At 44.4% G+C, this 13941-nt stretch overlaps 1 protein-coding gene and 1 long non-coding RNA gene across 2 annotated transcripts in view; one reads left to right on the forward strand and one right to left on the reverse strand.

Moving 5' to 3' along the window:
- The window catches only part of LOC140405414 (sonic hedgehog protein-like), a 275699-nt gene extending 265708 nt beyond the window's left edge, over window positions 1-9991 (forward strand). Inside the window, exon 3 of the mRNA XM_072493785.1 lies at window positions 6023-9991. Within this exon, the coding sequence (XP_072349886.1) occupies window positions 6023-6693 (671 nt within the window). The 3' untranslated portion in view covers window positions 6694-9991. The remainder of the gene's footprint in view (window positions 1-6022) is intronic.
- On the reverse strand, window positions 3153-4948 carry LOC140405416 (uncharacterized). Its single transcript, XR_011938608.1, has 3 exons — window positions 4489-4948; window positions 4245-4402; window positions 3153-3793 (listed from the first exon to the last, which is right to left on the reverse strand). It is a non-coding gene; the product is annotated as an uncharacterized lncRNA (long non-coding RNA).
- Window positions 9992-13941: the final 3950 nt, after the last annotated feature.

The raw sequence follows: 13941 nt of genomic DNA on the forward strand, positions 1-13941 counted from the left end.
TTATGTTATAAAGGACGCTTACAGAAACTGCGAATTCTGCTGAGGAAATAATAAGACTATGCGGAGGTTCTGTTTCCTTCCAAAAGTGGTTATTTCTCACAAGTGCAAGTTCAATCAAGTGGTGTAGGCCAACAATTCAACATGGCCAGCAGTGCAGACAGGCCCAAAACTACTTCTTCCAGCAGGAATAACTGGGGAATCCTGATTGTTGTTTTTCTCCTTCTCAGTAGACCAGGGTTGCTGGTGGCAATAGTTGTGTCCCAGTTGCTGCCTTAGCTGGTATCCACAAGTTCAATACAGGCAGTCCTCAACTTTCCAATGTTTGAGTTACGACAAACTGTTTATAAATTGACTTCGCAGTTCGACTTTACAACATCGCGATTTTAATGCATTTATATGCTTTAGATGTATATAAGCACTCAGACTCGCAGAAGCTCAGGGTAAAACAGGCCAGTGATCAATGGCTTCATTATATCTCTGATGCGGAGATGCCGGCGTTGGACTGGGGTGAGCACAGTAAGAAGTCTTACAACACCAGGTTAAAGTCCAACAGGTTTGTTTTGAATCACTAGCTTTCGGAGCGCTGCTCCTTCCTCAGGTGAATGAAGAGGTAGGTTCCAGAAACATATTGTTTCTGCTCGGCGATTCTGCGTAGCCAAGTTCCGCACACATGAGTACCAACTGTCCTGGCCTGAGACAATTTGCACCTCTTTAACCTGGACCTGTAAAGACTTAATTACCCGCAAAGACTCGCATTCAAAGTATCGTCTTGCATCTTTGACTTTGTCTATATATGTGTTTCTGGAACCCACCCATTCACTGGTGTTGTAAGACTTCGTACTGCACTTCATTATATCTCCTACATTAACCGAGGAACTTGTGCTAAGGTGTGCAGACATCAAGAGTCACCTCAGCGACTTGACAGGACAAGAATTGAGAGCATTGCTTATGAGCGAATTCCAGCCTTGATTCAGGAACCAATCCCCATTTATACCGTTGTTCCAACAGGAAAATTAGTTCCAACTTACTACGTTTCGACTTACAATGTGGTTTTCAGGAACCAATTGTGCCTACACATCAAAGCTAGAGGGAACTTGGTCTGTATAGCCCAGTACCACACTGGGCAGTCTGTCCACCTACTGAGCCACAGGTTGCTTCACCCACCATTGGAATGTTTTAAATAGCTCTATCACCATCTAGTCATAAAACTTGATGTATTAAGTAACAATCCTTTATACTTTTTAATCTGAGAAACTGTCATAAATGGTTGACCCCTTTTCAGGGTGAGCAATAGTTATTTTTATTGGTGCCTTTAATCACTGGGTAGGATTCTGAGTATTGTTTCAAGGCAAATGTTTGAAGCTCTCTTTTGGAGTCATAGTGAAATCTCGGGTTTTAGTTTTTCAATCTTTTTATTCTTACCGTGTTATAATATGTTCATTTACTGTCTTGTGATGACAATTTATTATTTGGGCTGGTGTGGTTTTCAATTGGGAATTTGCATTTTTACATGTTAGCAATAATCATGCACACACATCATTTACAAATATAAGTTGATTATTGTTAACATAATTGTGATGGCAAGTGCTATTGGACGGTTATATGGTTTTGAAAAGTACCCCCCCCCCCCCCCCTATCTAAAGGGACTAACTCTCTGGAGGAGTATGGTCCTATAACATCCCACCTAAGTCTCTCAACATCCCACTTTAGTCCCTAGATTTGAACCTTGGTAGATCATGGTCCTACAATATCCCACCTTGGTCACTAGTAGTCATGTGGAAGTCTATTCAACTGTGGAAGGCACCAAAGTTGAACCAGTCCTGTCCTCATCTGTTATCCATGCACATACATTTCAGGAAGTGTCACTAGATTGTAATTGGAGGCAGGAACCCTGGCTGAAGCTAATTGAATCACCCCTACTGCTGCCTTGGCTGAGATCAGCTAACTGTGCACACATTGAGAATCCTGCCTGGGATCACCTGGTCTGCATGGGTCAGTGAATTTACAGTGCAGAAGGAGGCCATTCGGCCCATCGAGTCTGCACCGGCCCTTGGAAAGAGCACCCTACGTAAGCCCACACCTCCACCCTATCCCCACACTTCCACACTGTCCCCGTAACCCCAACTTACCTTTTTTGGACACTATGGGGCAATTTAGCATGGCCAACCCACCTAACCTGCACATCTTTGGACTGTGGGTGGAAACCGGAGCACCCGGAGGAAACCCACGCAGACACGAGGAGAACGTGCAGACTCCGCACAGTCAGTGACCCAAGCCGGGAATCGAACCTGGGACCCTGGAGCAGTGAAGCAATTGTGCTAACCACTGTGCTACCGTGCTGCCCTACTGTCATTCAAAGCCCAACAAGTCCACTTCTATTTTTAACTGAGATGGATTCCAAAATTGGTGATCACAACTTATTAAATTCAGCAGGACCTGGGTGAAAGCAGTTTCCCTGGGTTTCCTGACCACTAAGCTGTACAGTGCCCCGCTCCATCCCTGTAAATGCCAGGATCGTTACATTTAAACAATGGGTCCATGTGGTGGTGCACTGCACACCCTAGACCCGGAGCACATCATACTGCAAAGTGACATCACATGGGTTTGTTCCCCCGGAGCACGCCACATGATGTGAGTTTCCAATCTTGCCCATTCATCCTGGAGGGTCACAAGCTTCAAGGCACACCTCAATCCCATTCATACATTGAATCCAACTCCGCTGTTAACCACTGTTAGCATGTCCCACACACCAACCTGTACTTTGATGGCCTGTACAGATGGTAAATTTTTCTTGATTCGATTAAAGGACGATTTTTTTTCACATGAATTTGTAGCTTCCAGTTATCCACAAAAACGACTTGCAAATAGGTTTGGCTCCGGATCCCCAAAATTCACAATCCACGATCATTAACCAGTTTAAATTGTGCACTCTTGATGTTGTGACTTCTGCATGACAGCCACACTGACCCTATCAAAAAACAGTTGTAAAAGAAATCAATATATTTATCACTTCTTTTACTTTCCCTGTGACTGCGTGGGTCTCACCCCCACAACCCAAAGATGTGCAGGGTCGGTGGATTGGCCACGCTAAATCGCCCCTTTATCAGACAAAAAATGAATTGAATTTTTTTGCGCAGTGGTGTTCACATTAATACCTTTAATTTTTTAAGTAGTGCTGAGATTGTTGCTGAAAATGCTTCAGATGACGTTTGGGCCCTAACAGTTTCAAAGAAGTGAATCAATAGGGCTATATGCAGGGGAAAATGTCCCTTGATTGACTAGATATGGGGTGCAGGATTGAAATTCCAGCAAGTCAGTAAATTGCAGGTGTTCCGACAGTTTTCTCATATCATCGATGTGTACTAATCCAACTTCTTCAAAATCTCAGGGTAATACTCAGCTTCCTCCTTGTCTGGTTCCACAGGTAAATCCACTGCCAAGTGTGGTGCTCACCCGCTCAATCACTCGTCCCTGCTCTCCGCTCGTTTTAGTCACAGCAGTAGTTGAAGCCTTGCACCTCTGCACTGTGGGAGGGGGAAATGGTTCCTCGGGTGAGCTATTTCGTAGCCATCTCTGTAACCACAAGTCACCAAGTTCAGGGGAGCAGGAGAAAGGGCAGCACGGTGGTCCAGTGGTTAGCACTGCTGCCTCACGGCTCCGAGGACCCGAGTTCGATCCTGGCCATGGGTCGCTGTCCGTGTGGAGTTTGCACATTCTCCCCGTGTCCGCGTGGGTCTCACCCCCACAACCCAAAGATGTGCAGGTTAGGTGGATTGGCCACATTAAATTGCCCCTTAATTTGAAAAAGAAAAAGAATTGGGTACTTCAAAATCTATATTAAAAAAAGGAGAGCAAGAGAAAATATGGGCGGCACAGTAGCATAGTGGTTAGCACTGTTGCTTCACAGCGCCAGGGACCCGGGTTCGATTCCTGGCTTGGGTCACTGTCTGTGCGGAGTCTGCATGTTCTCCCCGTGTGTGCGTGGGTTTCCTCCGGGTGCTCCGGTTTCCTCCCGCAGTCCAAAGATGTGCGATGTGCGGGTTAGGTGGGTTGGCCATGCTAAATTGCCCCTTAGTGTCCAAAGGTTAGGTGGAGTTACTGGGTTACGGGGATGGGGTGGAGGCGTGGGCTGAAGTAGGGTGCTCTTTCAGGGGCCGATGTAGACTCAATGGGCCAAATGGCCTCCGTCTGCACTGATGCAATGATTTTATATGAAAAAGTACTTTCTATTAAAATATTCTTACCAAGTGTTTCACAGCAAGGGATAGATCAATACTTGACTTGCTTCTAGTCTAGCCATTGATATCACAGAACCATTGAACTGTTACTGCACAGAATGAGGCCCATCGTGTCTGTGCTGCGCCGGCCCATCACAAAACGCAAGTGGAGAAAACCGTAAGATCTTCGAAAAAGCAGAAACGAGAGGCTATCAATTTTAATTCCACCTCTTGAAGGAGTTGATTTTTTTCTTTAAGGGCAAAGTATCACCTTTTGACCAGCTCATATCAAAACATCATATTCAAATTGCCCTTCCAGTACCAACGATGAAGGCGTCCTTTCAAATGGGTATAATTGGATAAATGTGATTTTCCACCCCTCCAGCGCATTCCAATTGATGGATTTTAACTATATTTTCGATGCACATTGCAGCCTTAACGGCAGAAGGTTGATTTCCACCTTTAAGTTCTCAATAAATCAAGGGCGAAACAGCGGGAAAAGACTCTCTGTATCTAGTTTTGACATTAATGACCTAATTCATGGTGACCTAGTAAAGTCTGTTCCTGTTCAGCGAATAACCTGTTTCCCACAAAATTGATTTCATCTCTCAGGAATATTCAATGGGATCCTTCAATTGTAATGAAGATATTCACAGTTTTAACATGCACTGGGCTGCTGGCAGAATGTTACGACCATGCTGAGCTAGAAATCATGTTTGCAGTTCAATGATTTTGATGGCATGGGGATGTTGATTCACTTTTTTTCATTAAGTTGATTTATTTTGTTTGTCATTTCCTCGCCCTTTTCCCTGCAGACGGCACAAACACATTTTGGTAAGTTTTCAGAACCCCCCCCCCCAAATAGGTGGTCTTGACATAGATGTCCAGACAAGCGAGGTAGCACAGTGGTTAGCACTGTTGCTTCACAGCGCCAGGGTCCCAGGTTCGATTCCCCGCTGGGTCACTGTCTGTGCGGAGTCTGCACGTTCTCCCCATGTCTGCGTGGGTTTCCTCCGGGTGCTCCGGTTTCCTCCCACAAGTCCCGAAAGACGTGCTGTTAAGTGAATTGGACATTCTGAATTCTCCCTCTGTGACCCGAACAGGCGCCGGAATGTGGCGACGAGCGGATTTTCACAGTAACTTCATTGCAGTGTTAATGTAAGTCTACTTGTGACACTAATAAATATTATTATTAAGTGAGTATTTCTCCAGCTATTTGGCTATGATGGGCAGCACGGTAGCACAGTGATTAGCACAGTTGCTTCACAACAGCTCCAGGGTCCCAGGTTCGATTCCCGGTTTGGGTCACTGTCTGTGCGGAGTCTGCACTTTCTCCCCGTGTGTGCGTGGGTTTCCTCCGGGTGCTCCAGTTTCCTACCACAGTCCAAAGATGTGCGGGTTAGGTGGATTGGCCATGCTAAATTACCCTTAGTGTCCAAAAAAGGTTAGATGGGGTTATTGGGGAACGGGGATAGGGTGGAGTTGTGGGATTAAGTGGGGTGCTCTTTCTAAGGGCCGGTGCAGACTCGATGGGCCGAATGGCCTCCTTCTGCACTGTAAATTCTATGATCAAACCTACACATGCATTCTTCCCAAAAGGAGCGCTAAGTATCAATCTGGAATGGGGAACCCTAACTAATTACTTACCCCACTTCACAGCCCCAGAGTGCTTAAGTATTACTTATGTATTACTGTTTCACTTCAAGACTTCTTTAATTGTTTTAATTTGTTTTCACCGAGCTGGGAGACTTAATGTCGTGAATAAGAACTGGGTGTTTAATCCCTTATTCTTTTTTATCTTGCAGATAATTCATTGGCCACCAAAACAGGTGGCTGTTTCCCTTCTAAAGCCATGGTAACACTGGAAAATGGCCACACTCGGGCTGTGTCAGAGCTGAATCCTGGGGACCGGGTCCTAACTGTTGACGCAGCTGGCAAGGTGGTGCCCAGTCAAGTCCTGCTCTTCCTCGACAAGGAAGAAGAGTTGAGGATCTCTTTCACCGTGCTGGAGACTGAAGATCCCCAACAGCGAGTGGAGCTCACAGCAGCGCACCTCATCTTTGTTTCCGATAATAACACAGACAGAATGGAGAACTTTAGGCCGATGTTTGCAAGCAGAGTGCGAACAGGTCAGTTTATCCTTGTAAGGGAGGTTGGCTCAGGACAACTACGTTCATCGAAGATTAAAGCTATCTATGCAGCGGAGGACATTGGTGTCTATGCACCATTGACATCTCATGGCACGCTGTTGGTGAATAATGTACTGGCATCTTGTTACGCTGTGATAGAGAAGCACCACTGGGCACACCTGGCTTTTGCACCTCTCAGACTGTTTCACTCATTGACTTCATTGTTACCAGCCTTCCACTCTGGGCATGGCAATGCCACGCAGGAGAATGGCATCCATTGGTACTCCAGATGTCTCTACAGCTTAGGCAAGAAGGTTCTGGACAGAGAAAAATTTCACTCCTTATGAAGAGTCGCAGAAGCAGGCCGGCATTGCTGGAGGGAGGTTGCGGATAGAGATCCAACCTTGTTGCATCTGTGATACATCAGGTCCTTCTGCATAAGTACCTACATGGTCTTCAGCTTTAAGTGGCATTGTGGACTTCTAATTCTGTACAAGGGAACTCTGTTCCCCAGGGATAGAATTTATTTTATGTGTCAGTAAATATACAGCCAAAATATATTTTTCTACGTCACATATATAACTTTTAATTGTCCCTCTGAATGTGTATACTTTAAATATGTTGCGTGGTTAATGTAATCTTGGTCAAAAACAAACCAGTTTGGGGAATTATTATAAAGTTTATTTTTATACTTCCGAATTGTAATATAATTTTTTGGGATAAAGTCAATATTAATAGAATTATGTTGCAGTATTTCTAATCGTAATGATCAAAGTATGTTATAATGTTTTGTTAATTTAATTTTGTTTGTTCTTATGGAACTAAAGTCTCTCTGACCCTCTTGAATTTGTGTCTCCACAACCACTTTAACAGGAGTTGGGTCAAATAGTGTTGCTCCCTTTTGCTGTCTTGCCTCTTTCCTTTTGTGTGTCTTTTTCTCTGTATCTATCCATATATTTGACCTTGCGTTCTCTTCCTCTTCGTCCCCCTCTTTCACTTACTTCCATTTTTCATTATCTTTGTATCTGTTTACCTATATAATATATAATACCTGTCCCTCTATTCATATTCAATATCATTTCCTCTCTATAGCTCCATTTCACTTCCTTTACGTCTGTCTTACGTTCGGCATTTGTTGAGTTACTTTTTGCCAATCTCGCTTGTCTTCAGTTTTTGTTCCCGAAATCTCTCTTACTTGTCCTGTGGAGAATTTAATTAATGTTCAATTGTTTTAATCTGAATCATCTTCAATTAACCTGTAGATTGCACTATAACCTCGCTGTGAACTGGTCCATACATACTTTAGATTATTTAATGCATATGGTGTTGTAAACCTTCGAGGCAGGAGTGGAGCAGGAAATCTGACTTTATATCAGCCTGATTAGAGCCTATTTATATTGCAGATGGTTAAAAATCAACATGAGGAGTTGGGTGCTTTTACAAGAGTTCATGCTGAAATAAATGCGTTTCGCTTTTATTTAAAATAGCTGTAATCACAGAACATATCTTTCCATATTGTGTGTGTCTCCCTTTGTCTCACTGTTTCTTCCTGTTTTCTCCACGCCCCCGTGTGCCTGTTTCTCTCTCTCCTAAGGTGTGTAGCTGTTTGCCGATGCTTTTAACTGAATCTGTACGTGCTTTACTTCATTTTTACACTTGTGAAATCAGACTGACCTCCTGGTGCACACCTGCACCTTGACTGTGCTGTTTAGATAGGGCACTGATTTTCTTGTAAAACATTAACCAACTACTTGCTGCTGGCAAACAGCATACTGGTTCGTGAGCAGAGAGCAACCAGCCCCTCCTAATGCTACCAGCCGGAAAGTTACCACTTATCAATAAAATGCAATCCCTCCAGTTAATGAGTAACCCAAACCTCAGATTTCCTTCTGTTGGTCTCCTTGTATCTTTCCAATGGCTTTGTTTGCACGCTGCTGTCTGTATTGAGAACTGGCTCATCTCCGGAGAGGCCTGTTGTGCCCCCATTACATTTTATACAAGACTGAAGCCCCAAGCGATGTGCGCCATTCCGTATTCCATTTCTCACCATTACTTCGATTTCACCTTATTATGACGATTGCACATGGGCCAAATCAAGGCCAACTGCACTGCTGGGACCATGGTATCATTATCTGTGGAAAGTAACTAAGAAGGTTTGTATAGTGGAGATGGAGATTGTGGAATTTTGTTTGCTTACCTTTGGGGACGGCGGGAGGAAATTCTAAAAAATCTCTCACCCAGTGATCAAATACATTTAGTCGAGGGTCAAGTTGATGATTAATAGATTATACCTGGTCTGTAGCAGGTGCAGATCTTATTCCATGATTTCTTGTGTTTTCCACCCCCACCCCCCCTCCTCTCTATGAAGCCACGAGAACATGTCCCGGGGGGGGGGGGGATTTCCAAGGATGCCTCCCACTCTCGGATAGCTTGTCCAGGTGACTACTATTCATGGTGAGTTTAGACAGTGAATGTTGGCAGCCTATTCAAACATAGGGCAACATAGCCAAACCCAATCCTGTCCTTGCCCAACATCCATCAATGTGCACTTAACTGGTAGATAATCAGGCGGAAACCTGACTTAGAGCATAGGAATGGGAGCAGACCATTCAGCCCTTCGAACCTGTTCTGCTATTCAATTAGATCATGGCTGATCTGTACTTTAACATCATCAACCTGCCTCGATTTCAACTTAATTTGCCACCCTCCCAGTGTAAAGATCCTGAGATCAATTGTAGCTTTTAATATAACCCTGGTGGCGAACGTTCAACTCACTACAAAGATTGGGGCTTAGAGCTGGGACTTCAAGGTCCCTAAAGCTCCATTCTCTTTCCAAAAACCACAAAAACAAAAATGTAGAGATCATGACAAGGGGAGCAGTTACTTTGTAATAGTTCATCAGTGAACATTAAAAACAATTCTGACCTGTAATTGGATCACTTCGAATTTTAATCTCTCTCTGTTATATTCTTAAGCTTCCCTCTTGTTTCCCCATCAGTTCACTTTTCATGTGGGCAGCCATTTTAAATTTTGCCAATCTGATGCAATCAAGTTAGTTTGCTTCATTTCCTGAGGCAAATGCCGTGGCCATTCTGCCTGACTTTTCAGTTGATTTTACTTGTGCTTCACTGCTGGTGGATTAGGCAATTGACCAAGCGCTTCCTGGATAGTTGTTGGGCCATCTGCTGCAATGCAAAACTGTCTCCCTCAGTATGCCTTGGCTTTAACTTCAGAAGAGCATTCCCTACTGCAATTCACCTCAATGTCTTCAGGTTTAGGGAAGCAGAAAAAAACAGGCCGGATTCTCCTCCTGGTCATTTTCCTGCTGGAAAATATGCGTGTGGATGTCAGGATCGGGCTTGGAGCTGGATAGCTTGTGAGCATTCATTTTCTGAGCTGACACATGAATAATCACTTGGGTGAGCTATGAGAGTGGCCCTTTAAAGGCGACCGCAGAAGAGATGAGAACATTGGGGAAAGATATTGGGCGGGATTCTCCGGTCCCCCATCCGCGTGTTGCGCGGCGGCGCGCCGTTCGCTGACGGTGGGATTCTATCTTCCTGCCGCTTGCCAATGGGATTTCCCATTGAAACCATCCCGCGTTGCCGGGAAACCCACGGGCGGGGGTGCGTGGTGGCGGGAAAAGTGAATCGTGAGCGGCGGCGAATTCCGGCCAATGTTACTTCTGGTTTGCAAAAGCATATATAGGAGATACTATCTATCAGATTGTGGAATATGATGTTTAGTCCAAGAATAAAGGAGACAATGTCACTCATTAATTGTATACGTCTCTTTCATGAGTCGAATAAACACTGCATTGATTACTTTGTGTGCAAAATTCTTTGGGCATATTTAGTTCGTTGAAGAAAAACCTACGAGTCTAACTTTGGTCTACTATGATAAACTTTTTTTTGTTGCACTTCCCAGCATACCAGAAAGCTGAGGGACAGTTCCATTTGAAAACGTGTGCTGGCATCGATAACATTGCAGTGTAAGTAAAGTCGCCATAGTCCCTGATGACCATAGGCTGCTTTCCCCTTTGAGGGGGGGGGGAGCTGACTGGTGGTGATTTAACCTGAGGATCACCACACCTCAGGCGGGGGGGCAAGGTTGAGAAAGCAGGGCCTTCATGAATAATCTCAGCCGGTACGGGAATTGAACCCGCGCTGTTGCCCTCGCTCTGCATCACAAACCAGCTGCCCAGCCAACTGAGCTAAACCGATCCCCAACATTGCAGTGACACTTTGTGCGAAGCAAGGATTTTGTGCACTTGATCCTTTTCTCTGCATGAGACTGTGCTCAGTTGGGTTACTGAGGGTGGAATCTTACCATCCCTGCGGAGGCAGCTTTGGTGCCAGGCAGAGGGATATTTTTGAATATAAGACCACAAGAAATAGGAATAGGAGTAGGCCATTTGATTCCTCGAGCCTGCTCCGCCATTCACTAGGACTGTGGCTGATCTGACATTCCTCACATCCACTTTCCTGCCCATTCCCCATAACACTGGATTCCCTTACTGATCAAGAACCTATCTATCTCAGCCTTAAATATACACAAGGACTCTGCCCCCACAGCTCTCTGTGGCAAGGAGTTCCAAAGACACTCAACCCTCTGAGAGAAGAAATTCCTCCTCATCTCAGTCTTAAATTGGCACCCCTTTTTTCTGGGACTATGCTCTCTGGTCCTAGACTTTCCCACAAGGGGAAACATCCTCTCAGCATTTACCCTGTCAGGCCCCTGAGGAATCCTATGTGTTTTATTGAGATCACCGCTCATTCTTCCAAATTCCAATGTGGAGTCCCAGCCTGTTTAACCTTTGCTCACAAGACAATCCCTCCATACTGGGATCATCCGAGTGAACCTTCTCTGAACCGCCCACAATGAAATAATGGGCTTGATTCTCCGGTCCTCCAGCCACTTGTTTCTCAGCCGGGCACTGTTCCCTGCAGTGGGATTGTATCTTCCCGCCAATTGTCAATGGGATTTCCCATTGAAATCACTAAAGACGGGAAAAGTGAATCGCAACAACCGGAGAGGTTCGGCCAATACCGTTCCTTAAATAAGGGGACCAAACTGCTCACAGTGCTCCAGATGTGGTCTCACCAGTACCTTGTACAGATGCAGCAAGACTTCCCGACTCTTATACTCCAACCCTCTTGAGATAAAGGCCAACATTCCATTAGCCTTCCTGATTACCTGCTAGACCTGTGTGCTAGCTTTCAGCGTTTCGTGCACAGGTACCCCCAAGTCCCTTTGTGTTGCAGCTTTTCTCCATTTAAATAATACTCTGTTCTTTTGTTCTCCCTTCCAAAATGAACAACTTCACATTTTCCCACATTATACTCCCATTTGCCAACCTTTTTGCCCACTTACTTAACCTATCAATATCTCTTTGCAAGATGTTTGTACCTCTCTCGCAACTTGCCTTTCCACCTATTTTTGTGTCATCTGCAAATTTGGCTACAGAACATTTGCTTCCTTCCTCCCAAGTCATTAATATATATTGTGAACAGTTGTGGTCCCAACACTGATCCCTGTGGAACCCCACTGATCACAGGTCACCAACCTGAAAAAGAACCCCTTATCCCCATTGGCTGGTTCCTGCCCATTAGCCAATTCTCTATCCATGCCAATATACTACCTCCAACTCCGTGGGCTCTTATCTTATGACTTAACCTTCTGTGAGGTACTTTGTTGAATGCCTTCTGGAAGTCCTAATACAACACATCTACCGGTTCTCCTCTATCCACTCTGGTTGAGATTTTCTACAAAAACTCTAATAAATTAGTCAGACATGATTTCCCTTTAATCTGCTTGATTAGATTTTCCAAATGTGCTGCACTTATTTCTTTAATAACTGATTCCAACATTTTTCCAACAATAGATGTTGGGCTAATCGCCCTATAGTTATCTGTTTTTTGCCTCCCTCACTTCTTGAATAGCGGTGTCACGTTAGCACTTTTCCAATCCTCCGGTACTTCGGCAGAATACAAGGAGTTTTGGAAAATTACAACCAATGCATCCACTATCTTTGTAGCTACTTATTTTAGGATCCTAGGATGTAAGCCATTGGGACCAGGGGACCTATCTGCCTTAAACCCCATTAGTTTGTCTAATACTCGTTTTCTAGTGATGGTGATGGTATTTTATTCTTCTCCCGTATTCTATAATAATAATACTATTAATACTATTCTTTAGTATTGTGCTCTTCACAACCATCTCCCCAGATTCATTTTCTAAGGGGCCCATGTTCACTTTGGGCAGCACGGTAGCAGTGGTTAGCACAGTTGCTTCACAGTCCAAAGATTACAATCTCTTGTTAGTAAGTGGTACAAATTTGGATTTGGACAACCCAATAATCTATTTTGTCAGCACCTTCACAAGTTTTCTGTTCCAGAATCAGTCAAATCTCTCGGGAGCGACAGAAGTGATACCTGAAGTATGACCCAACAAAATCCAAATCTGAACAACAGTTTTGCACAAATTAAAATGTCTTACTGATTTACATTACAGCATTTCACAGTCCAATAGAAGGAGATTCGGTCCCCCAGCCGCATTTATCTAGGCCGCACGCCGTTCACTGGGGGCATGATTCTATCTTCCCACCACTTGTCATCCCATGCCAATGGGTAACCTGCGGGTAAGGGTGCGCTGTCAGTGGGAAAAGAGAATCCCAACACCCGGAAAATTCCGGCCAACTATATTTACATCAATTCCTATCAAAGTGTGCTGTCAGATAATCTATAACCCCGTTCTCCAGCTTCCTAAGTGTGAATGTTGCCTTCCAGTGTGTGTCTCAGTCACAGGTACTCAAATCGAACCTCAGCCACTGTTCAATTATCAACTCCATTGTGTCCAACTGATGTCCAATGAGAGCACCATTCATTTCAGGCTTCAAACAAACCGTCATTATACTCTCACATGTGTCTGGTTTATTTTTATACTTGAATGTTGAAACATCTAGTAATAGGTTAATCAGCCAGTACAATATAGTCCTTCTGGTCCTGAAACATCAATTGTTTTCCCAGTGGTTATCAATCGGAAGCTATAGGAATAGATGGTCAGACCATTAAACGATGCTCAGGATGGCTGGTATTCATTGGAATCCATCATTGCTTATACACCCCAAGAAATCTTCAGACACATCACTGAAAGACACCAAAATAGTTTGATGAGAGTGATACAGGAATAACGCATTGATTGTAAAAGGGACAGAATTCCAAACCTGGCAACAGGATCCGAACTCCACAGGAAAAGAGCTCATTCAACCCAGACAGCCAAAGCTGAAGAACCTGCGACAAATGGTGGACAGAGAAGGCTGAGGAAATTCAGCAACTTTTAATAATAATAATCATAATCTTTATTATTGTCAAAAGTAGGCTTACATTAACATGACAATGAAGTTACTGTGAAAATCCCCTCGTCGCCACATTCCGGCGCCTATTTGGGTACACTGAGGGAGAATTCAGAATGTCCAATTCACCTAACCTGCACATCTTTGGACTGTGGGAGGAAACCGGAGCACCTGGAGGAAACCCACGCACACACGGGGAGAACGTGCAGACTCCGCACAGACAGTGACCCAAGCCGGGAAT

The sequence above is a fragment of the Scyliorhinus torazame genome, chromosome X, assembly GCF_047496885.1.
Source record: "Scyliorhinus torazame isolate Kashiwa2021f chromosome X, sScyTor2.1, whole genome shotgun sequence".
NCBI classification, from domain to species: domain Eukaryota; kingdom Metazoa; phylum Chordata; class Chondrichthyes; order Carcharhiniformes; family Scyliorhinidae; genus Scyliorhinus; species Scyliorhinus torazame.